Source organism: Acipenser ruthenus, chromosome 9, assembly GCF_902713425.1.
Source record: "Acipenser ruthenus chromosome 9, fAciRut3.2 maternal haplotype, whole genome shotgun sequence".
NCBI classification, from domain to species: domain Eukaryota; kingdom Metazoa; phylum Chordata; class Actinopteri; order Acipenseriformes; family Acipenseridae; genus Acipenser; species Acipenser ruthenus.
Genome location: NC_081197.1, coordinates 10,373,870 through 10,400,792, shown reverse-complemented (window position 1 = coordinate 10,400,792; position 26,923 = coordinate 10,373,870). Strand labels below are relative to the sequence as shown.

General features: G+C 36.3%; 1 protein-coding gene across 1 annotated transcript; it reads right to left on the bottom strand.

Annotated features, from left to right (window-relative positions):
* Positions 1-22,417, bottom strand: LOC117405171 (galactosylgalactosylxylosylprotein 3-beta-glucuronosyltransferase 1-like). Its single transcript, XM_034923196.2, has 6 exons — positions 21,926-22,417; positions 8,744-8,891; positions 7,603-8,144; positions 6,744-7,040; positions 4,443-4,552; positions 1-3,581 (listed from the first exon to the last, which is right to left on the bottom strand). The coding sequence occupies exons 2-5, from the start codon at positions 8,853-8,855 to the stop codon at positions 4,466-4,468; spliced, it is 1,038 nt and encodes a 345-aa protein (XP_034779087.1). The 5' UTR covers positions 8,856-8,891; positions 21,926-22,417; the 3' UTR covers positions 1-3,581; positions 4,443-4,465.
* Positions 22,418-26,923: the final 4,506 nt, after the last annotated feature.

The window sequence follows — 26,923 nt, the reverse complement described above, 5'->3', positions numbered from 1 at the left end:
TTTGTTTTCATGGATTTAGAAAGAAAGCTTTTATTACATTACTGACAAATTATGAGATATTAAGCAGCTTTTATTGTTTACTAATTCAATTATTTAAAGAATATATCTCATTCAAACCGATAGGGGTAAGACTTTAACACAGTGAATTTGCACAGTGACATTATACCGTGTACACTGTCTTACCAGTTGCTTGTTTTACAGTAGGTAGGTGCGCATTTGTTTTATATTTTAAAAAGCAAATACAGAAAAAAAAGAAAATGTACATGAGTATAACAGGACACAGTATCAAATTGCAAAACAGATTGTATTACCAGTGAATGCACGTCATTTTCATTTGGCAACTAGCAGCACTAGAAAAACATATTTCTCTTTTAGATTAAAACACTGATTGAAACATTATTTATACATTATTTAAACAACCCTTCCACGTCATTCCTCATTCAGCTGGTCTCACACCTCTCTTCTGTGTGCCTATGTATGGAGAAGGCAAGTCTTCCCTTGATCAAACACTTGCCTATGTTCACGTTTCCACGGCAATAACAAAAGGCTGCAGTAATCATCACTCACCTGGAAGACAAGGCCTTTTTGCAATGCAAAGAAACATGAGCCTAATTGAACATTATTAAATACTGATCTTCATTTAACAACACACAGTGCCCCCAGTGATAAATGTCTTTGTATCAAAACTGGCAACAAGACTATTAACAAACACAGGCCACTTTTTAGACATTAATTTTAATGTACAAACTGAGGAAAGACCTTGATAAAACAAAACAAAACAAAAAAAAAACTTATTACACTAAAAACACTGATGAACGGTTTGGCTAAATATTTATTCACCTAATATTAATATTTTAAACTATATACAGTACAATTAAGAAAGCTTTTACAATAAAATTACAGTTTATATTCATTTATGCCACCAAGCTATGTGGTTATTTATTTTTGTATTTATTTTACTAAAATGTATTTATGCACAGATTACGAAAAAGGATACTGGTTATTATATCAATAAATCATCTTAACTAATCTCTTTCAAATGCTTGGAGCAAGACTGCATGTCCAACGACCACACTAAACCATCAAAGTGAAAAGTTTACAATAGTTGTAGGTGTTTCTTTGTTGTAAAAGTCAATTTGTGGTTTTTCTTAAGATAGGAATTTCATGCCTTTTTTTCCCTTTTTCTGAAAAGAGGTAAGAGCACTGCTATAAAGCCTTTGGAATGCAATGTTTGTGCTGATTGTAGTTATGATTTCAACCATTCCTTCATAAGATGTTTCACTGTCTCATTGGATATGACTATAACACATCTGAAACATTTTACCAAGATACAACTACATATGATGCAACTTTATATACAGATTTAAAAAATGCTAGCTGGATACCATCATACAGTAATACCAGTACATTACCTTGTAGCCAAACCATTGGAGTTGGAACAGATTTTGTACAGTGTTCCTGTTACGGTAACACTGGTATTACTGATATGGTATTATAATACTGCAGTGGATTACCAGTGTCTACTGGGTAATACTATTAATATGCTACCATTGTTGCTTGCATCTAGATATTCACTGACAATGTAAACTAGAAATATTCCACAATCATTTTGATAATGAACCCTAATGATAAAAATCACCTACTTCAATCTAAACCATGTGCACTAGTTAGAGAAAAATGGGCACCTAAATTATGAAGGATGAATGGCAGGAGAGCCTGGTGAGTGAATTACAATAACTATTTATGAATTGAATTATTTTTCATACTGTGTAAGGCTACTATTTCCATATCTTCTGAAATGTTGCAGTGGGCAGGTGATTTTTTTTTTATATATATATTAGACAAATATGAAAAAGAATAAGAATATTAAATACTGCAGTGTCATCCTTCAACTGTCAAGTGCTTTCAAGGCTTATACAAAAGTTCAACATTTTCGGTACTGATATCAAGAAAGTGAATATCTTTAGTGTCTTGTGAAGGTATAGTGTAGGACAACAAGACAAACAAATAACAAATGAAGTGCTACTTCAGGTGTGGTAAAACAAAGACAATGATAACACAATACTCATTCCAACCAGTCAAATTCAATGAGGAACCCAATTACCTGCTAGGATAAGCTATCAGTCAATCTTAATTAAGGTCAAAGACAAGATTCTAAGGCCTCAATTCAAGGCAATCCATCCCAATGAGCTTGGCCTGTACTCAACTCTGCCATTAACCAGTTCATTATCATCCCCTCAAATCCCCAAACTCCAACCCTTGTTGCTCCAATGACCTTCTCCGGTAACCCATTTTTGTACTTTGAGTTTAACTTCCAATTTGCTCCCAATTTCCTAATTGTCCAGGTATTTTTGCTGAAGCGAGGACAAAACACAAAACTATCAATAGGGCTGAGCCTGCTTATTCAGTGGGAGACCTCTGAGGGACACCAGGTGCCAGGTATTAAGTGGTGTTGGTGGCTCTGCTCTAGGCCAGGACTCAGTCACCCTAACCTGATTACAGGGAACATCGTCCTTTAGGAGGGGCTTCTTTGAAGACATTAAGTCAAGGCCCAGTCTACTTTGTGATCAAGAACCCTGACCATCATTTGAAGAAAAACAGGTGTGTTTTCCCTGGTGTCCATTAAGGCCAAAACATGGCTACTCCACTTTATAACTGTAGAACGGTGGCAGTTCTATGCAGTAATATAACAATGCAGACAACAGACAGGAAATACCATGACATTTTCTGTAGGTGTCTCCAAGTTTTTCTTATGTTGTTGTTATGGAGTTTTGAGTTTAAACTCAAGGCTCTACAAATCAGAGGACCTGTGTGGTTGTGCACAGAAATTCAAATATAAGCTTCCATTTGTGGCCTCCTGCTCTTAAACTTTATAATGTCATTAGTTCCATATAACTCCAATAATCCAACAACATTTGCAAGAAACTTTAAGACATGTGGCTTGTTGCCAGCACCAAGTCACTTTCAAATACATATAGGGTGTCTCTGTATACTGGATTTAACACTGCACCGTAGCATAATATTTTTTTATTATTTCAATGCTTCGCTTTACACATTGATTGCTATTTCATGCATGGGTAGCTGGCAGTTAGAAATGTGCTCCTGTATCTGACAACTCAGTGCTTCATTCAGGCCATCTCTGCAGTATCAGTAGCACGCTCTGATTCTCCTGCCTCACAGATTCTACACTATTATATTCTGCCAGTCAGCCAGTGTGTTAAAGTAAAAATGAAAAATTCCAATCTGAATTTTTAACTGAACTTTGAGCTTACTGTAGTCCTGTATTGGAATATGAATCAGTAAGAGCACAATGTGAATATAATATGCACTATTATATTCTCAAGGGTTAGAAAGTATAGCGTAGTTATATTTGTGGAGCTGTTTAGGCGAAGTTTGCAGTACTTTTCTTTGCTGAAGTGCTTGGTCTTGTGCAGTACTGCGACAGTCTTTTAGCCAGCGTGGCTATGCGGCTTGCAGTTTCCTCTTCCGTCGGTTTGCCTTACCTTGGCAGCCATTCGGTGCAGTAAGCTTTATAAACACGTGCAGTTCTTAAAACTGCCAACATCTTCAAACAGCCTGGCCTTTAAATATTAAGAAGAGTATGGTTAGAAGAAATGAGAAAAATAGGTGAACACAGACGATGTAGTGAATGTTTTTTTTTTTTTTTTTTTTTTTTTTTACTACAGATACTGTAATGTGGATTACACTCTTTAATCAAGTACAAAATAGTAATTTGACAATTTTTTTTACCACTAGGTCTGTGCAGCCGATATTATCTGTCCTCTCTATAACTGAGACTTTTTGTTTAGAGATTTTCCACCGGTGGGTAGGATGGGCGGAATGGGGTAAGAAAAAAAAGGACATTCTTTCATTCATTCGATTATGGCCTTGTGTATCAAAGCAGAAACAGCAATAGAGAAGTATACAAAATATACAAATGACACATAATAGGATATTAAAGAGGTAATCAATTATATCTTTTGGAAATGTGGATGGTATTGTACGTTTCTCTTTAAGCCATTCCTGTAAGAAAGGGGAGAAACAGGGAGTTGCAGTTCGGGGGTATTTGCAGTAAAAATATGTGTCTTGTTTAATGCTGTACTGTAATGTCAATTTAATTCATTTTCTTAACAGCTAATGATGTTTCACAGCTGTGTGATAACGTGGGGCATATTTAAAGCAACCACTGTTGGAGGTTGTGTATTTCATGGTATTTCATGGTTCCACTAAAATCTCATGCTTCATTAAGATGAAAATACCTAAGTGTTAACCATCTAGAAAGTTAGCTGGATGAACACCAGATCTTCACAAAAAAAAAAAAAAAACATATTGAAAGCATCATGTTTAAACAATGAAGTGACCGGCAAATATACTTCATCAATTTACAATAGAAGTATGCTGTGGAGCAGAGTGTGATTAGTCTGACAGAATCTATGGCTTACTCATAGGGCAGGGAGTCCATTGTCTAGACTTCCACCTTCAGGTCTGTGAATCCTTGTCTCCCCTCATTGACCAGTGTAGGCTTTTCAGTTCTGGTGTGCCACACTAGAACCTGCAACACAATTAAGACAGGACATCATTTACCTCAAAGATCCTCCACCTGTGGGCTTGGAATGATGTGTCTAATACAGTGGTGCTCATAGGATGCTGTGCTGTGTCACTTTTAACATGCTGAAGAAAGACGCAGCTATTGTTTATGTCTGTCTGTCCAACTGCTTGCCAGTATGTGACACCTGTGTTCGTATATATACAGTATCTAGATAACTTACAATCCACTTATGATGAAACCTGAAAAGCCCGTTTTAGCACAAGTTTGGGTAGTCTGGGAATACATGCCTTTTAATATTTAGTGTGGTGCTGCTGGGCTGAAAGTGTTTAAAAGGCAGGCACAGTATTCATAATTTATCACATACAATATGTAATGCTACACCATACATTAGAATGGTTTAAACTTATATCGAAGTGCTCACGGAATCTGAAAAACGTTCAGTCTACTACGACTTTGAAATTAACACGGGTCTCCAAAGCACTCTTCATGTTTAATAGATATGAGTTTGAGCATCCCCAGGGTTTGGTGCTTGTGTAGCAACAATCAATAGCAACCCTGGTTCCATTTTTTAAAATGTTTCTATGAAATTGTCGTAAAGAAACACATTATGAGGTAGGTTTTACAAGAGCTTTAAACATTCTTTTATTTACATTTAGTGCTGTAATTGTTTCAGGTTACCATTAATATATTTTAAGATGACTATATACAGTAATAACGTTACAACAAGTTACCTTACATTCAAGCTGTGCTACAGCCCGAGAATAGCTGGAAATTAATGAGGTCTGCTGTAATGATGTACAATGTATAAGCCTGATCTTTCGAGAACCTCATTTCAGTGTAATTACACTGCATTTAGTAATGTTAATAAGTGGGTCACCCCTGGGGGGAAACTCCAGCAGGATTAATAGAGAGGTGTTGTTTAGATCCGTGTCTGAAAATAGACCACAGCATCTTTACAAAAAAGGATTTTAGGTCACATTAAAACCTGGAAGCGCACGTACTGTACCATTCGTACACGTGTTGCATCAGGAGCACTCTTGAATACCTAAGTCAGTGTATTTATAGTTTTTAAAAAAGCAAAGAAGCATATCACTGGTGCACATATAGATTTACTTGGTTTGGTTCCCCTGTTAAATTATTTGCAGTGCTTTTACAGTTTTGCAGCTTTAAATAGAGTTCAGCCACCAGACTATTTATTTTTTAAATATTTTACACAGCTAGCGGTTACCACTGAAATACTGCATGCGTAGGGGTTATTTTGTCTTACTAGAATAATGGATACTTGCACAAGCAAAGACGCAATGCACTAGGGAGTGTGGAGAGGGGGTGGGTCTGACTTCTGTAAATGCAATGTTATATATTATACATACATCTGAAAGGAATTGCAGGCACAACAGAAAACAAAAATACAACAAAATAACCATTAGAATGATGTACGAGAAGTCACCCCGGGCAAAGAACATACAACACAATCCTAAAGCAAAAAAAAAATAAATAAAAAATGTTTAATAGTAGTTCCTGAGTACAATCTTCATGTTGGTGATTCCTAATAAGAAAATACATTGTGTGCTGGGTGGTTCTTATCATAAGAGACATTTTAAAATTAGTGAGTAAAATGTATTTCAGTACTGGTACAATATCAGCTAAAAAATGGTTTGCTCAGTTGCAGCTCTCTACATTTTCTTGGTCTTGCTAATGTTTAGGAATATGGTCCGTGCTTTTTTTTTTTTTTTGTCACAGCAGGGAAATGAGTTAAAAAGCACCTTCAGGACTAGAGATCAGACAGTATTTATTTAAATACTTCAACAACAACAAAAAAACCCTTAAAGAATCTTCTCATTCTCAACCCTGTTGATCGCAATGTGATCTATAAGTCTTGATGAACAAACGGTTAAAGGGTTCTCTGGAAAAACCTGCTATCCCACAGTTTCAGATTCAACTCATTTTGCTTAATTTTACAGTCAAAAACTGTTTTCTGTAAAAATTTTAAAAAGAAAATTAGTGGAAAAAACTCCAAAATACACAAAAATGTCAGCTTTCAGAGAATTGTATTTGGTTGGTAACAGAAGGAAGAATAGCTTTTCTAAAGAAAATGAAATTATGGGTTAGTAAGTTTTTTCAAGGATGCTCTTCAAATGTACTGAGGTTCTGAGAAGTTTTTGGTCAAGTGAAATCTTTGTACTTTAATCCTTACTTTTGTACAGTTTGCGGCCTTTGGCTCCAGCTCAGCTATGGTAACTAGCTCCTTCAGTAGGCTGGTCTCCTGGTACCCTCCCTTGACACCGCTCAGCTGGAAGTTGGCCCAGGGTCTCTTGATCACCAGCCTGATGTTGATGGCAAACCCTGCCATGTCAATCGCAAAGGGCCGATTTGGGTCAAACACTGTTTTCCAACCAACTACCTTCCCTGCAGTGTTTACCTTGGGTGCCTCATATCGTAGACCGCCCACAAAAGCCACTGGCCAGACAGAGACCTTCTGAGTGGAGCGCATCTGGAGGTTAAATACAAGAAGAAAGTCTAGAGGCAACACAATTGTGTGCTCTGTGGTTTACTGACAAACACTGATACACTACTATTCAACAGAAATGTAATAATTTAACAATCCCTTAAAAAAGGGGGGTAACAAATGAAAGCACATACAACTAATAAACCATATAACAAAAAAAAAAAAACATTCAACAAATAAAACCCAGTTTCTCAATGAGAATATATAACATTAGGTGGACATGACGTTACATAAATATTAGCAATACTGTTTAATTATTGTTATTTAACTATATATTATAAAAAGGGTGCTGTGTAAGATACAGGCTTACTTTCACCCACTCATGGTCTTGAGCAGCCAGTAAGCCCCAGGCAGCAGCTCTGTGGAGTGGATAACAGCGTGTATCTACTCTATATGATATTATTTATTATTCAAAACTTGTAATATAATCAACCTTTTTAACAGCATAGATGAGGTGGCTTCCTAAACTAAATAAGCCTCTTCCAGTATATTTAAATATGGACTGTGAATTCTGAAAATAATGAATTCTCGCACTTGCGTGCTGTACCTCCTCAAAGAGCTCCAGACTGTAGGTGTTGTCGTCATCAGCAAAGTAGACCACACCCTCCAGGGAGTCACTGAGGATCAGGTTTTCCCTGAGCCAGCGCAGCCCCAGGTTCCTCTGTAACGTCCCTCTGGGGGTGTGAGAGGAATCCTTGGCCAGACCTATCCTTACACTCTTGGGGCTCTCCACGTTCAAGTGCGTGAAATTGAGGCCACTTCTCTCCAGCAGGCTATCCACCAAGTTGGTCCTCCGTGGCGAATCCTCTACCACGATCCAGTGCAGGTTAGGAACGTGGAGGAATGTGTTGGCTAGGCGGGTGAGCTCAGCTTTCTGGACAGGGCGGGTGTATGTTGGTGTGATCACATAGATGGTGGGAAGCCACCTGGACCATCCCGGTGGCCTGGAATACACATACCTGCGTGCGGTCTGCTGGGCAGGCTTGACCTCTTGCTGGTGGGTGCATGCAGTGTGTTGTTCTTCTTTGATTTTAGTCACGTTTATTAAAAACTGCAAGCTTTTCGCACTGGAGTTTTCATAGGTTTCTTCTGGAAAATTAGTTTTGCAAAAAAAAAATATATATGAATTCTTTAAGATTGGAATGCAGTTAAATTATCAAGAGACACGTGCAAATCCATCAACTTGCCCATAAACGATTCCATATGTGGTAATGTTTAGTTAAGTGTTTCTTTTCATTAGTCTTTAAACCATTTTGAGAATGACTACACCGGTCTACCTCAGCCACTGACTCATTGTGTGGCCCTGAGCAAGTCACTTGTCCTCCTTGTGCTCCGTCTTTCGGGTGAGACATAATTGTAAGTGACTCTGCAGCTGATGCTGTAAGTCGCCTTGGATAAAGGCGTCTGCTAAATAAACAAATAATACTAATAATAATAATATAAACTGCAGGTGACTCAACTCAAAATTCCCACATTTATGAGGAACTATAAACATCTGCTCCTTTTAATTTTCTTTTCGTATATGTTTTAAATATATTCTCTAGTTTATATATTGTCAATATTTTCTTATGCTTCTTTAATGTGTGTATTTCTGCTGCTTATGAGCTGATCACCTGCTCTCAACGGTTTTACTTGGTTTAATGCCAGAACTGATCCCAAGTCAACCTACCGCAAGCATTTACACTTACTTCTGAGGATGGTGAGATAGCGAGTAGCAGGGTTCTGATGCCAGATGGTCAGCAGGATAGTCCATGGTAGCACTATCAGAAGGGTTGTGAGAACACTTCTTCTCCTTGGCATGGTGTAGGCAACACTGTCTCATCTCCTCAACTGTACCTGGTAACAAGCACAGCACAGTGTCACTAAGTAAAAACTGAGGGCACTTTCTGGGCAAAATAAACTGATGAAGAGGATGGAAGAGGGTGGTATGGATGACAGTGCAAATTTTAATTCTTTGACTGCACCACCAAACATTCCATCCTCTTCACCCCATCATCATTGGCCAATGTGCATCACTCTATGGTGTATTGTTTGTAACTGGCCCCCTCTAGAACTGGTCAAGTCAATTGTATTATTCTGGATGGTTCTAGGTGTAACTCTCTTACATTGTAAAGCACCACACATGCCCAAGTTAACGGGCCATGTTGCCAAGACTGTTTAACATGGACGGCAGGATTTCCTTTTCCTCATGTTGCCAGTTAGTATGATATTTTACGTTTATTGCACATGATTCTTGAGCTGTCATTTCAGGATAATAAACACGCGGGTCCTGGAGACTCCACTCTTCGTGTTGATCTTCAATGGTCCTTCAAAAGTTTGTATAAAGTTGCAGTATTTCTCACTATACTGCCTAGTTGGAATTTCCAGCCAAAAGTTCAAATGAAACTTTTTGACAGACAGACATCATTTATATATACAGTTCGATACCCCTTAGATACAACAGCAGCTGTCAGACTGAAGTAATAAAGTTATCAAGGCTTTTGATGGATGCCTGCAATATGTTTGCTTGAACCATTTTCGGCTACCTTAAATTAAACCTCTCTGCAGTTAGTTCCCTCTACCGGTATCAATCTATTCTTTACAGATGTGAGATTCACAGCTTGAATGCACTGTAAAAAACAGAGGACCTGAATGAGGCACAAGTTATAATTTAAAACCTGAAGAAGAGTTTTAAAGTTATACACAGCATTTCTCAAACTGGGGGTCCTGACCCAAAAAGTGGGGTTGCGTGATCACAAAATACTGTCAAACCTTAAAATCCTTAGCATTTCCATACAGCGCATATACACTTAATCCCTAACAGTAAAAGATCCCTCCTGCCCTGTTTTACTGGTCAGCTAAGTAACTGTTTTGTTTTGTTTTGTTTTACTTGATTAGAGCTATACCATAAGCACACAGCCTTTAACAGCGTCGCCTCTCCCCACCCACCACGCACTGCAACAAGTTTCAAAAGTAATTTGTTTACTACAAACCCTGTCAGGAACTTAACATGTTTGTTTAAATCAGAAGTACCTTATACTATTTAATCAGAAAAAATAATGAAGATGGGTGTGTCATCACAGCCTGAAACATTTCCAAAGGGGGACCCAGCAAAAAAGTTTGAGAACCCCTGCTTTACAGGATACAGTTTGATTACAGTGGTACAGTTTAATAACTGTTTGTTTATCTTTATTCAAAATTGTACACTGTATATCATGATAAAAGCATAGCCAATTTTAGAACGGTTATTGAAATTATAGTAAGCATTAGCAGGCATGGTGAGTCATAATCCTTATGAAAAAACTAAAATACTCTTGTGTCAATCATATTAGGGTTTACAGTATGCAAGTAACCTGACTGATGTCTCTGCACACAGAAACCCCAACCTACTGTAGCACACTGCACGCTATGTTTTTGAGGCTTAGCAAGATGAATAGCTGCTGATACAGCGATGAGGAGTACAAGGAGGTGGAGAACAGGGGCTCTGGGACTCCTTGCTGTTTTCCGACATTCCTGACAGCCAAACTGGCAAGAAAAAACTCAACTCTACTCAACCAAACTAATATCCCTTCTCCATTGGCACATCCGACCTGTGAGGGCTCGGTATAGTATGGATACGGGTGGTTCTCCACTGGCTATTTGCCCAGCCGAGCAAAAACCAAACCGTGAAACTCCGGCCTCACAAGACATCTGAATCCGGCTGCGAGCCGAGCCGAGCCAGGGGCGGGGTTAAGGTTTTTTGTCATTACGTTGCATCAGTCAGTACACTCCAGAAAGACAAAAGACAAGCAGCATGTCAGGCAATGAGTGTGATGAGAGAAAAGTACAACCTTCGGACGCTGAGGAAATGCAGGCTGTAGTTTCTCTGTGGGCAGATAAGTATTCAGGAAGACCTGGAGTCATGCGTCAGAAATGAGAACGTTTATGCCCAGATTTCTGACGATTTGAAGCAAATGGACATAAACCGTGGGTACGGTACACTCAACTAACACACTCTAAAACACAAAATTCTCCCAAATTTCTCATCCTTGACTTTTATTATATTAATATAAAGAGAAAAAAAATGCAGAAAATAAAACAATTCTAAACTTATTTACAAAGATATAGTAAAACAAAATACAGCTGTACCTTACATACACACAACTACGGCTCTCATTGCGTTTGCGTAGCTTCTTTTTTTTAAACACCCAAACAAAAATAACAACTACCCTAAAAGGGGATATCTTTGGCAAATCATATTTTTAAAACCTTCTTTTTTCCCCCTTCAACAGAATTATTCGAACTAATTAATTTGTGGATTATAAAGAAATTCCTAAATATATTTACAAAATATAGTGATACAAGATACAGCTGTACCGTTGGTCTATTAATTTTTGAACACCATTTGTTTGTGCATCTTTTGGCAAACTGAGTTAATTAATAACAATAATTAATAACAACTGTCTTTCGTTGCGTGTGACGTCAGTGGCACGGCTCAGCTCTGCAGTGGAAAAACAACCCAGGCTCCCCTTAACCGCACCGTGAGGGCTCGGTACCCGCCCCGGCGTGGCTCGGTTGTACAGTGGAAAAGCGACACAAGGGTAAGAGAGGTGTAGATTTAAAACAGATTTCTCAATTTAAAACTGTTTTTGAGCTTCTTCGGGAAGCTACTTTAAAAGAAATAGACCAGCCAGAAGTACACACCGAAGAAACGTGTGCAAACAGTTAGGAACATGTTAAACCAGAAAACTACAAATAGATCTTTTATATTTTTTACTGTTTGCTTTTTTTTTCAGTGGGTTTAAACTTTTCAGCTGCCATGGATATAATCAATTTGATCTCTTTTAATGTTAATGGGTGCAGACAGAGTTTTAAGAGGACTCAATTATTTGAGTTATTTGAACAGAAGAGGGCGGGGGTGGCTTTTTTTACAAGAGACACACAGAGATACAGAGACTGAGGCGGGGTGTTTAGCTGAATGGAGAGGGCAGTGTGTGTTGAGCCACAGGGTGGATGTGCTTTTTAAACCAGGTCTGGATGTTGACATTTTACATTTTAAAGAGATCATTAGAGGGCTGCTTGTAAAAGCGAGAGCCAAGATAGGAGAGATAATTTATGATTTTATTATCATTTATGCTCCTAATCTAGGAAAGGATAGTTTTATATCTGAATATCTTGAAGCAGACTCTTTAAACAATGGAGGGACTGTGCAGCCTGAGCCAAGAGGTACAGCAGAGTCTGGAAATGGGGTTCTTTCCAGGAGCTGACCACCGCAATCCACCTTAAATTAATATTTTCTCAGAAATTCCATTTCACAAATAAATGTTTTGATGGAGCCATATAACATGCTCCAAACGTCTTAGCTGTAGCATTTCCAATCCATTTTCGACAGTGATTGCCGCAGTCCATCCGTTACTAAGTTGCTTATGCCTAGTTTTATGACCTTATTAACCTTGTTACCTTTTATAACAATGCAAACTTGGAATATTTGGACCATTATTTTTAAGGAGCCAGATATTTTTGGATGGTGACAACAAGAGACACAATTTAAGGACATGAAATAAAAAGTACACCCTGACAATGAGCCAAATTATACTGCATAACTTCTCAAAGTTAATTACTGTACTGTAAATGAAGGCGGAAAGGGTGGGGATGCAGGTCAAATGACCAGGGGAGTGCAAGACTGCAAGATTTCAGAGTTAAACATTTTTTTTTTTAAATGACATGTTTGCAATAAAATGTGTTTCTTTCAAAACTGAGCAAACAGAATCGTTTGACAGATAAGACTGATGGAAGGCACATATGAAGGAATGTGCCGGCTTTTATTGAAACAAAACATAAAACGAGTTTTGTGAATACACAAGAGTAAATTTACTATCGTACCAAAAACCTCCAAAAAATATATATATATATATATTTTTGAAAATGCAAATGTAATTTTTAAAGAAAAAAAATGGAAAACGAATAAGAAATTACAATATTTGAAATGGATTTGACACCATGCTGACAGTTCTATGCAATTACTACAGCTGCTTACAAGCACTGAATGCAAGTAAAGCCCCTGGAGTATCATTCAATTACACAACCTCAGAGCCTCAGCAATTGATTTGCATACTTTTTACATAAAAAAAGAAAACCCCTAAATGCCTACTTTTTCCTATTCCCTTAGAGAACAGTAAAATAAGAAGCAGCACACTCCCACACACATTTAACTTAAATTGTCAAGTTGCAGCATATCATTTAAACTCTTAACTTTTTGTTCCCTTTAAAAAACAAGCATTAATCTACGTTCTGGGTATTTGTGAAAGAAATACTTGATTAGAAAGCCCTCATGAAATATCAGAGTTAAATATACTGTATATTTTACTTGTTGTTTAGATTTCTTTTTGCATATCATTTTCTTTTTCAATTATCACATCCTAGTGACTTTTAAAACATATAACTTAAAAGCACCCCTTAACTTCATAAACTGCAGAATACAGAAATTTCACAAGTACACCACCTCTTCATGGCTGACATCCTTAATCTCCATTAAAAATAGGTTTTTCATACCAGCACAACAAAGTGTTTTCAATTAAATGGCTTTATTCCTCTTTGAAAATGTATCTTTGCACCTGGTTATTGATCTTTATATAAAATATTAACCTGTGCACCTTGCCTCCTGACAAGTGATGTACTTTTATAAATGTAAATGTCAAATCGAAATATCCTGCGCACCTCTAGGGTGATACTTACAAGGCTTTAGAGATCATTTTTTCTCAAGCTGGGGATGCTGTGCTTGCACAATCCTGTGCGCTGACATATACATATACTCTTTTTTTTTAAAGCTTTATTAAAGTAAAAAAAGAATATTTGCTGCGCCTTCACAGCTGGTGGGAAGATAAAGGTGCTGCCTAGCTGTCGATGGCAGACTAACAGCCCAAAGCCATCTTATTACTCATTGTGTATCCCTGTAGCTTTAGCCAGGGAGATTCATCCCTAGTGTAAAAGCCATTAAAGTCAAGTTAAGCAACTTGTAGCCTCGTCCTGTTTCCCATTTTCCTTCATCTTTTAAACTACACCTGAAATATTACATTACGGCAATATTTTAAAAGTTAAAAGATAGACGAGCATGCTTTAAAAATTGTGTGTAAAGTTTTTTTGGGGTGCTAAAGAATCAACAAAAAAGTAGAAAAATGCCAAGCACTCACCAAACACTAGCAATCATGCAACACACCAGCCAGTATGCCAGCCATATTCATTTAGAAGGCGCAATTTCCTGTTTTTCTCACAAATTCAAGTCAATTGTAGTTGTCTCTGCGCAGCATCTTGAGAACTGAAGGTCTGTGGGCATCCTTTGATCAACCACCAAGCCAATCTCCACAGTAGATGTCAGCACGTCTGGTAAAGCGCATTTAAGCTAGGTATCATCACAATTTGGTAAAGCTTTGTAAAAACTATGGTTAACTAAGGTTAAAGATAAAAAAAAAGGAATTGCGAATTGCATGAAATTATGAAATTATTGTGTATCTGCTGACTCAAATAAGACTGAAATAAATACTGTAAAGGGGACTCATTGAAGCCAGGTAGATATTTGTAGAAATAAGCCAGGATTAGGCACATAAAAAGCACTTTGTTTAAAATAGCACTGTATATCAGGCTAGCTGCCGTAGGAGTTGTTGGACTTGAGTTTTATTTGCAGAGCTTCTGGCAAGGAAACTGTTTCTGGTGTCAGGCTTAAAAGGGTCTTCTCGCCAAGGTGTTTACAAGGACCACCGCTCTTCTGATGCTGGGTGTCAGCTGTGGACTATCACCAGATATTCACTGATATATACCAGTGTTGTTTAATGCCCTGTGATGTCTCTTCTTTATTGTTCTCCATTGTTGTTTATAGCTGATTTATTATTTAACTGGCTTACTAACTCATGTCCTTTTTCAACCACTTTTTCAAGTTGAATTTAAGTGAGGCGTTTTAAGAAATGACCACTATGGTTGTGCAATGGTAATTTCTAAGAAAGAACGCACTATAACAGGATAATAAATGGGTAAGAAATTCAACATTAAGAAAATGTAGAAGGTTTAAAATATCCCTTTAACAGCAACTTTCTAAGGTTTTTACAAATACATAAATAAAGAACCATACCCTTATAAGGCTGCTTACAAACCTAGACAACGATAAGTGTTGAATCGGTAAAAATAATAACTGTTTCGAGTGCCGTTAGTCACGAGAAACTGGATTATTTTCTTACCGATTCAACACTTTGAGTTGTTTATGCCACTTAAAACATTTCTTCCTAACTGATACTTCTTCAATAATGAGATTCAATTTGGTAACTAGATTAGTTTTTTGCTCTTTTGTTATGCGTAGTCAAGAGTTAAAATTTGTCTCTCATATTGTGGGAATGTTGTCAAGCGTTCCCTTGAGTTTGAAATCCCACTTACACAGATAAAAGTGTCTGTTGTAAGTGAAGATAGTAGCGAGAACTGTTTTAGATGTAGAAAAGTGGAATTAGAAAAAAAACATGCAAAAAACAAAGGAATGTGAACCAGGAATGGAGAGTAAAGTTTTTTTTTTATCATTTTGCAGAACCAAAACAGATGAAGACCTAAATATCCTTCTGTTTTGTTCTGACTTGTTCTCTCTGATTTCAATGACAAATCAACAGTTTTCTGTGGATTCGTAGCACAAACTGTGGATTTGTTAATCAACAATATATCTGCCACACACTCCCCTTCTCCTCAAAGACTAAGGTTTTAAAAACATGTAACATAAGTCTCTGATTTGTACTAATAGTGAAAATAGTAAAGGTTATTTTATTTGATAGGTAATAAGAGATCAGAAACTCATTCACTCCCTGGCAAAGAGTTCCGAGTCCACTAGAGGGAGCCACAAGGGAGTTACATTTGATTTACTTCAGGTGCAGCATATATCAATTGAGCTAAATGGTCGGACTTATTCATAGAAAAAAAATAGCAATGTAAAAAATACGATTGTCTACAACTTTTTTTTTACATGGTAAAGCTGATTTAAAACGTGGAAAGAATTTAAATTGCAAAAAAAAAAAAAAACAACTTATTTTTTGAAAGACAGAAAAGATAATCAGAAAAGTACATTTTGGTCAGAGACTGCTTAAAGCATGTTTTATACAATAGACTCAGATTTGTTACGTGTTTAGAGTCAGTGTACGTGTTTCTTATCCTGACGCTGGCAGCCTAGAAGGGACCAGCACTTTAATTTTATTTCTATACCCTCTGTTACCCATGACAAGACTAAACCCACAGAGCAGGCTAAGGCTGACTTTTTGCTGAAAAACATTATTACTCCTGAATATTTTTCCATGGGAAAAAAAATGTTTAAGCTTTCATCACTGCTACGTTTATAATATGCAACTGTAAATGATACAGCTGTCGAGGATATATTTATGAAGCCTTAATCATATATAATTGTAAATGATGTTGCTGCTGAAGCTCTGAAGGATTGCTTATCCATAACAAAGATTTAGTGTTATTTTCATTTGATTGTTTGTTTGTAGAACATTGAGATGTTCTCCTGAAGAAAAACAATGAAAGTCTCCATAAAAAAATCATGTCAGTGATGTCTGTAAAAACAAAAAAGGAGTTATCAGTGGTTCTCTAGATATAGCAATAAACTGTACTAAAGTGCTTAAGTTTCATTATAATTAGATCAGCAGTTTGATGTAAAAATGTGTGATACACAAACATACGTTGAGCAGACAAACAACCTCCAGATACAGTACCCTGAATTAAGATACATTACTTAGCAAGCTCTATCACTACTGGACAAGCAGTTCTCTAGGTAGATGTAAATAAGTGTGACATACATATGATGCAATAAACTATGGATACCACACTAAACTGCAGTAAACTATAAACAACCATTTAGACTTGATTGCGTTGGTACATGATTCACATACAACCTTAAAGTACAGTGTTCAAAACTTCAATACGCTAATTATAACTAGACACAGCATATGTACTGAATGAAACCCGTCCCAGAAATCAGTCAAGCAAGAGAGATTTGAAAAAATGAAGTGAGATTTGTGATGTTCCATTAAAATACATAATTATTTCCTTTCTTTCAGGAGTGAGACTGCTAAAATTGAGAATGAAAGGTTCCCCAAATGAGTGAGCCTCACTCCAAAAGAGTAAGACTTGGCATATCTGCCGTTCACCAGCAATAATAAACTTCACCTCCTATAATATACAGCATTCGTGTAGAATTTTAGTGCATGACTTTAATAGGAAATTACATACCACCTACAATTTACGCCTAAACACAGGCACTTTACTATTATTAGGCTCACCTCGAAATGTCATTATATTGTATTATAAGTCCCCATCTCCACGCACACACCAACACACAATGGCAATTTGATGAGGATACAGAAAAAGGCATTGCAAGTACTTTTATTTAACAGTATAAGAACATTACAGAGAAAACCTTTTATATAACACAAAAAAGGTTTAAAAAAAGGTGATGATAATAGAGAATTTTATTTTGTTTTATGGGTGCGCTAGTTCAAATTAAGACTGCCCTAAAATACCTTATTCTTAGGTATTATTCATGTAAAAAATACAAAGGTTTATTCCAAAAGTAAACTTACAGGACAGGTTTGCAATTTTTTCCCCCATTAATACCAATATTTAACAATTTGATTTTTAAATAGATTAAAAAACAAAATAACCACTTCATTAAAGTATAGCATTTTATTAGGGGAGCCCTACTAAATTACCTTGGAAAAACCAATGATTCAAACTCTCTTTCATACAGTAGTATGTGTTTTATTTATTTCAGTATAAAAATATATTAGACACTGGCTTTGCTAATAACATAGTCCTGGCATACAGATGGAAGTGCTCTGCAACATATCGTGGCCAGTCTTGCTGCTGTATACATTTTAAGATATTTTTGTTCGAATACCAGTATTTTGATATTGACCCATCTTTTTCATGCAACATGGCCAGTTCCAGTATTACCAGGGATAATGCTCAAATCCACACCACCTGTTCTGAGATATTATCAACTTTATAAACATCTTTAAATGCCTTGTCTCTGTTTACTGTCAGTGAGCAGACTTTCTACTTTCATTTTATTATCATTGTTTGGAGACTGTAAAACAGTCTCCAATAAACAATTATAAATCTTCTCGTTTTGCCGAAGTACATAATCAGTTTCAAGGGCGCTGAAGTATTACATTTGTTTAGAAAACAGTAGTTTTGATATCTACACATAAACCTTTTTTTATTATTGAGACAAAAATTATAGATAAATATCAAACTGTAGACACAAAATACAAATGCCACTTTATAATGAATATTTGTGTGGGTTGTGCCATAAATTAAACTTTATTACTAAGCACTGTGACTACTTTTGATAAAGAAATCCAATTCATAAATTTGACTTTTTTTTTGTTTTGTTCCCACCCAACCCCCTCCCCGAGACAATTCTGCCATGCCACAAGATCAAGTGATAAGCACAAAAATAATCAAAAGATTCATTTTCGAAGTGCCTAACACGACTGAGCAGACAGAAGTAAAGACATTGTTTCTGGATAAACAAAGGGAATTCTTTCTTCAATGCATGGTAAAGTGATCTGAATTTTAAATGGATTTGTTCGTGGAGCATGTGGCTATGGCCTGACATTGATGTCAAACAAAGATTTCAGGGGAAATTAATGTTTCCAAGAGTTGAAAGGCAAAGAAACAGAGGACGATTATTATCCCCTGCCTTAAAGTGTAGAGTCAATGTGCCGATATGACAACCTGAGGCCAACTCATCTATATTTCTAAATGAACTGAAAACATGGTACCCAGAGGAAATGGTTGATTAAAATCTGCAGAGATAAATACAGCAGTGTAATACACTTGTTTCTTTTTTTTGAAGAAACGTTGTTACAAAGGCAGGGGCATTTGGGTTTTATGCCTGCAGAAAAGAGAAATGTCATTACTGTAATTACATTGAAGATAAAATAATCCTCAAAGTGAAATAAAAAAAGGAGTAATATTAAACCTATTATAAAATTAGTTCAAAACAGTACCTCCTGTTCAGGAAGGTGGTGAAAGTCTTCCATCCTTGAGGCAATATACAAATAACACTAACATTAGAAGGTGGTTGCCTATTGGCTGATGTAAGATTCGTGTTCATAGTCTAAGTAGTGACTGTTGGTAATCACTAAAACAAGCCCAGCATGCTCCTGCAACTCTAACTTCAAGGACACTTGAAGTTGTATACTCTTGTGGAGTATACAAGATGTTGGAGGGTCTTTGGGTATCAAGGACAATGAGCAATGTTGGCATCACCTACCTAGAAGATTTTGGTCAAGATGGATTAAAAGATCTGGCAAGTTTCAAAGCAATCATGCATCAAGTCTTTGCTCTACGAGATGGGTAGAACCAAGACAACAATATCCTGTACATCATTTCAGACAACCTCCCACAAGCCTACCCTATTGCTGGTTCCAAATCAAGCTGAAGGCCAATGGGACTGATCTCCAGGCCAGGAAACCCATACATTCAACATTTTCCAGGTGCAATAATCCATTAGGGTCACAGATAATGATTTTGCCACAACTGAGCCATCATGAATTCCACTTGTGTTACTTTTTAATCAATCACAGACACAACAGCAAAGTGTTTTGTTTTTTTGTTCACAGACAAAACAATGTATTCAGCCTAGGGGTGAGCAGGCGGAGCTAACCTAAAGTCCCCATGTGCAGCCTCCCAAAACCCTTGAAGGTTGTAAGACCACCATATAACTCCAACTAGTGCTTTGAGAATACGGACCATCATGTTTTAAAATACACATTTTTTTTTAAACTGGCACAATAAAGTGTAGAGATAATTAGTTGAAGCACACAACATCAGGTAATATGGATGGAATTATTGTGTTAGATACAATCACTTTAGGCTTTCCTGTAGGGTCAGCAGATTGACCCTTGTGGAGGTGCTTGTGACCCCTGATTAAGCACAATGAACCCAACCCATGGAGATTAAACTAGAATAGGGCCTACAATACTTTGAAGGACCACAGTAAAATATCTTGTAAGGCATTTTAATAGCTGGAAAGATAAGTAAACCGCTCGTATGACACTTTTTCATGGTTTTCAGACTAAAACCATGTTATTTATCCTACTGATAACAGTGATAAATATTCAGCTAATTTATTATACATTTTACAGCCTCCTGAGATTGTTGTGTTTGTTCACACTAAGGCAAAAAAAGCTGTTATTTTTTTTAATTTACTAATTAATGTGCACAATTAATTGGTTTGCTCATAAAAAAATAGAAAACCATGATTACATTAGAAAGCTATGAGTCTCCATAACAGAATACATTGGTTATGTAGTATTACATACTTTTTAATTAGAAACATAAAACAAATGTACTGCATAGTGGACAGCGTTTACAGAAGGCTAGAAGAGTGCTTTAGGAATAATAATAAAAACATAATTCACTTTTAAAAATTTGAATATGACTATTGAGTTAATATTTAATACATACGGCACAGTAGTTCATTTGACCATAACTGTGTATTACAGATAACAGAATTGCTATGTATAATATTTATATATTAGTTATATTACACACAGTTGCTTGTAACATTAAATGCCTTCAGCTTTTAACACAGCAGATCCTGGAAATGTAAATCAATTAAAGATATAATAAATAATAGACTTCTTCTTCACTAAAGTCATAAATTCATTCCTGTGAGCTGGTTTGTAATAAAACACTGACAATAGGATCATGTGCAGAATTATAAATATTTTTTTGGTGGTGGTGCTCTCATTTGCTATGTAAACTTTTCCAAAGCAGCAGGTCCACATTTTTGTATGATGTTTCACTCATAACTTGTTTACTGAGGTTCTTCCACAAAACATCTTAAGTTACAGTATCTACATAATTGGTAACTGTGGAACAGTTGCCAGTCCTGCCAGACTCATATGACCATTAAAAGAAGCTAATTCAACCACTCCTTAGAACCATAAATACACATCACGATGCTTTTGTAAAACACCATTAACCACAGTTATGGGAATAGTAAAGATAATGCAGTATTTAGCCAGGAGGATGACGTTTTTGTTTTATTTTACAGGTACTCCATTGGGGAATCTAATTATAGTCCAATGGATCTAAAAAAAAATAAAAAACACATTTCTTTAATGACTTTTTTTGTCTATGTGTTTACCATATGGGGTTCGTAATTACACAATGATACACTATAGCGCATTTCAGACAGACACAACTGTTTTCAGTGTTGCACTTTGTACATTGTAATCACATCGTTTATCACTTTGATGTGTGTAACTCAACCAAGACTGATCATTTTAGTTAGGCGTGAAAAGCAACACTTCGTAACGGGCATTAAACGACTCACAATACACCCTGAGCCGTTTTGATATGAGAATACAACGGTGAAGAAAATGATACCTGCGTAATGTATTAGAAAGCACTTTCAATATCGACTTTAAGAAACTCAGGTTACAATTTACTGGAATCATTCTAATGAAATCTAAGTGGTACTGTTAGTGTTATAGATACTTGCTATTTAGTTCATATTCAGTATATTATATAGATAGATAGATAGATAGATAGATAGATAGATAGATAGAGCATAGGCTACTCCTAATTATTTCAGTGGAAAGCACTATGTTGCTGGTATAGTAAAGGTAGGCTGCTCAGTCGGTAAGGTGCTTATACAATACATGTGGAACTAACAGGTGTCGCGTGGAACAACTCATTATGCTCAGAAATATTGTAAATTACAAGTCGAATCAGTGTTTCAGTAGGTGAGTTTACAGAGGTGTGCAATTGAAGAAAAAAAAAAGTCCAACTAAAATGATAAATTCTGACGCATATGGCTTACATTTTGAACGTTTGACACAAACACGCACGCACTCAGTTTTGTTACTTACCTAATGTGGTCCTGCGCTTGATCCATTGTGATTTTCAATTTTAAAAAAAGCTATAATCAATCCATATATGCAGCAAACAATGGCACACGCTGAAGGCAAGAAACTTTCCAGTCTGCAAACGTATTGTATTGCAGCAGAGACTGAAATGGTACACAGGCACTTGTCAAGATCCCCATTAGGTCCGAAATGCTTGAGCTAGCACATTTCTGCAAGCCGCTACAGTCGGCTGTGTAAAAAATGTCACTTAGGCTGGAGAAAAGAGAAAATCTTTAGGAGAACTCTGCCAAGGGAGAAAGCTGCTGCTTCTGCTGCCCCTGAAAATAACGGCATATATCTATTTCGTTCATTTAAAATAGATGCTGCTCTTAAAATGACAAGCCGGAACGTGAGCACACCAGGGAGAGTGTTTTTGCAGTGTAAATTGAGAAAGATGGATTTAATTTGTAACCTGTGGGATACTGTGCGAATTATCTAAGCCTATTATGTTTGAGAACCGCGGAGTGCAATATAGTGATTGGCCACTTGCCAAGTCCAGTGCTTACTGTCTGATGAATCAGTGCCAGATTTTGGTCAAGGGGGCCTTCTGCAACCAAAAAGGCACTTTTGGACGAGTAACCTTTTAATGCATTAATGACAATTAAGTTGTAGGTAAGTGCATAATTATTCAGAGTGGTTCTTACTGAAATTACTTTTTTGGGGCGTGGGTGGGGGGAAGCTATGAGTTCAGATGTTCTTCAGTTAAAGTTGCCTGCCATAGACATATGTAACACAGACTATACCAGCCAAATTGTATTTATATTAGTAAGTGCCAGCACCTCTAAACAAAATAAATCCAAAGTGATTGAAAGTGGCAGCTCACTAGATGGCGCTAGCTCTTACTTTTTAAAGACAGGTTGGCTGATCTAGCTTACACTGCTTATATTGATGGCAGGCACCTCCAGCTGAAGAGCAGCTCCTGAACTCAAGTCAAAGGCTTGTAAGAACCATTTAGAATAGTAATACAAATATATTATTTTGTTTTTGTACAGATATTTATTTTACTTACTTAATTCACTTTTTTTTTTTTTTTAACCTGCATAATTGTTTTGGTAGCCCATACTTAAAATGCCAATGCACTTGATTTCCCTAAGAGAATTTTATTCCTGCTGCTTGAAGTTTAAGTTAATAAAAGGGCATTAATACTTCTAAACTATTTATTAGTACAACAGAGTGTAGCCGTTAACCTCTCCTCTGCAGCACTAGGGCAATAGTCTTTCCAAGGGGCATTTAATATTCCACTATGGCTGAGTCTGCAGTACATATTTAATATATGAATCAGCCAAAATCTTAAGGGAGGCAAGGTTGGATAGTAAATACGACTTTATATATTTTGTTTAACTATAGCTGAAATAACAGAAATAAATACCAGATAATGTTTTTGAAGGTCATACCGCACAGTTATCAACGTTTTTTTGGCGTACAGCTGTCCGTCTGGCTTGCTGACTGCTGCGTAATACAGTTTATATCCTGGCCGTCATATTTGTTTACATTGTTTAATTTGTTTGAACTTCAGAAAGTCAGAAAACAGTGACAGTAATGTTTTAATCAATATTTTAGTGTTTGGGTCATCTTTCTTTTGTAGTATGTTTTGTAATTCATTTTCTGTTAAGTCACTGTTTGCTGTTGGGTCGTTAAGAGGGAATTTTACATAGTAGAAACAATATGTACAGGATTTAAAAGTAAGTACTGTATTACAGTCCACGCGTCGTCTCTTTTGGCAAGTGATATTTTCAGAATCATATTGTTCTGAATTAAAATACTTCTGTTGAAAATATAGTACTGGACCAACAAAACTAATACAGTACATCAAAATGGAAGCCTACTTATTTTAAAACACAGTCCTTTCAGCTATGTATTTTTGATATTGTATCATTTTTGTGTTTACTGAAAAACGGACAAGGGTTGGAACGGGCCAAAATGAAGTAATCACATGCTTTTATCTGTCACTGAAGTCAATATTTTATAGGGTCAGATATGTGAGTGCTGACTGTAGCTATATATACTTGTCTTAATTTTTGTTACCGTATGCCAAGAAACATTGAACAGACTTCAAGTGATATGTCAGGCCACCAAAAGGCTAAATGGAGGATACTTCAATAAACCTACTGTTTATATGAACTATAAAGTAGTACCCGATAAAAAGCCATCTTTGTGGCCTGCACTCCACAATTGGCTGCTTTTTTGCCCTTTTCTGATGTTTACAATCAGTCTGCATGGTAATGTCATGATGATGTCACCAAAACAAGGCTTAAATGTGCCAGAGTTCTGGAAATAGCGACCCTCTTAGATGCATTATACTAATCTTGATATTTTAGTAAGTTAGTTGTTAACAGACAAAGTTAATAAAGTTCCTTATTCAATAAAGTGTGATATACAGTGGGGGAAACTGGGACACATTAAGCCAGTTTTGGCCTTTTTCTTTTGGTTCTGCTCCTAGGAAACAGCCACGAACAAAGCTATTTTTGATAACCTAATTTAAAAAATATTGCGCTTAGCCAAACCTGTTCTAGATCCTCAGGCCCAAGAAGACTAAATGCATTTTGCTACGTTTTCTATTTTTTATTATTCAAATGACAAATTGCCTGATAATAAAAGAGTTAGTATGGTGCATCCACCCGGCACATTACTGTGTTTAAAGCAAGCACAGCAGCATTAAGTAAAAAACAAATCCCAACCACACAAATACAAGCATTTTGTAGCATGAGCGCCCACTAAACAATTTATTTGCAAATACATGATTAGTATCTGATTTTTAACTGCATCTGGGAGAATGGTTCTGTGGCGTATGGCTTTAAATGACACTGCATTCTTTTTACACTTTATAAACAATTATTTTTCAATGTAAGTCTCCCACTTTAAATTGTATTAAAGAACGACATTGCCCACTTTGTTGATCAGTTGGAAATTTTGCTTCTCAATAGGGGTGGATTCAAACAAAACACACTGTACAGGCCCAGAAAAAAATGGTAACTGTTGTCTCAACATTTGATAAGCCACTAAAGGAAAACATTGAAAAAAAAAACATGTTTGAAGTGTATTTTTACCACTAAATTGATATTGTAGACTCAAGTAAATTAAAATTATAAATACTGGTAGTAATGTATAAAAATACGTTCAAATACAGCCTCTAAATCTACCCCCAGCTCGCTTGCTGTTGAAAACAAATGTATTTGAACAGCACTGTACTGTGTGTGCATGAATGTATCTTTAACCTCTCTGATCTCTCTGTCTTTAAAATACACTGGTCTCTCAGTGTCTTGTTCGCCCTACTATACTGCGTTTAAGTTTAAATATTCCACTGAGAGCCCTTTACAAATCAGTGTAAATGGAACAAAATCAAAAATGAGTCAAGTCCAAGTAGACTTGAAACAGATAGATGTTTAAATAGGGTACTGTGTAACAATGTTATTAATAGTTCTGGAACAAAATACATTTCAGAGTCCAGATATTGGTTCAAGTCATGCTATCTTCAGTACTTTGATCTGGTTTACTGGTTCTTAAACTTTTCGTTGGAAATGCAAGGATCTGCTTAGCAAAAAAATCCAATACTAATATATTAATACAACACAGCTAAATGAATATCTTTACAGTATAAACATGAAATACATTAGTACTTTCACAAAACTGATATCTATAGAAAAACAGCAAAATCGACTTATTAATATGTAATATTTGTCTACAGTTTTTAATCTACAGTACCTTGTAAAAAATATTAAGAAGAAAAAAAAACAACAAAACAGGATCCCAAAGCAGCAAAAAAGTTCAAACTAAATTCCACAGTATTGGTCAATTCCCAAAGTGATTACCAATGCTCTTAACAATCCCCAATGTACCCGTGCCATATGCCTTCACATATCTCTGCAGAATTGTAATATATAAAATATTAATAACTTGTTGTCATGTTTTGTTTTTATTTCTGCAAAATAAAAAACATACTTTTTATTTGCATTTCTTGAGAGACTTTGGTAAAAAAAAAACATCACATGACTAGGAAAATGTCGCCATTTTATTTAATTTATTCAGTAGTGGTAAACAAGGGTAACATCTGGGTAGTGGTGGACCTCTTAAAGGTAGAATTGAAAGGGTTTCAAAAGAAGTATTATTCTCTTGTCCCTGTGTTATTCATGTTGTTGGGTTTTAAATTCTTGTCTTGTTTCTGTTTTCCTTTATATCATTGAGACTCAGCAAGGTTCATAGCCACAAGCCTTACTCCTGAAGACACACATACTTAAACAGCCTTTCAACCAGGGCTATCCTTTTTTAAAATCTGGTTCTGAATGCAGGTCCGTACCGTGTTTTCATACACATACATATTTAAAACACCCTCTGTAAAACGTTTCTTTTTCTTTGTGGGTTATTATCTTTACACATGAGTCTGGCAGCCATATAGCTGTTCACAGACGTTTCCGTTTCTTAAAGAGGTCAACTACCTCGTTAATTGAGTTATTAATTGTGCTGGATGCTCCTGAGTGGCTGGACAACAACCACATTTAAAAAAAAAACTTCTTATTTGATCATTCGCTTCAGACCAAAATTGAATGTAAGGGACTATGTCTAAAGGGCCTTTAATTAAGATAAAGAACAGTGCCTAAAGCATGTTTTGACGTGAACCTGAAACCTGACCCCTTAGTCCCACCTTCCATACCTATGAGAGCTTCCCTGCAGACAATTGTATTGTGAGGAGCTAAGTGAGTTAATTGCTGCAGTTAATGAGATTGACTGAATCTTGTGTGTTTATATATATATATATATAGTAGAAAGAGAAATCTAAATATATTGTCTCCATGATGAATCTTGTAGTATTCCTCTTTGTGGTTAAATATTTCAATAGAATATCTTTTTTAAAAGCCCACCAGTCTCAATGTATCTTGTTCGCAGCAGGAAAATGACATTGTCAGCAGGGAAGCTCCCACTGGTGTTGAAGGTGGAACTAATAGCCACATATTATTGCTTGAAAAT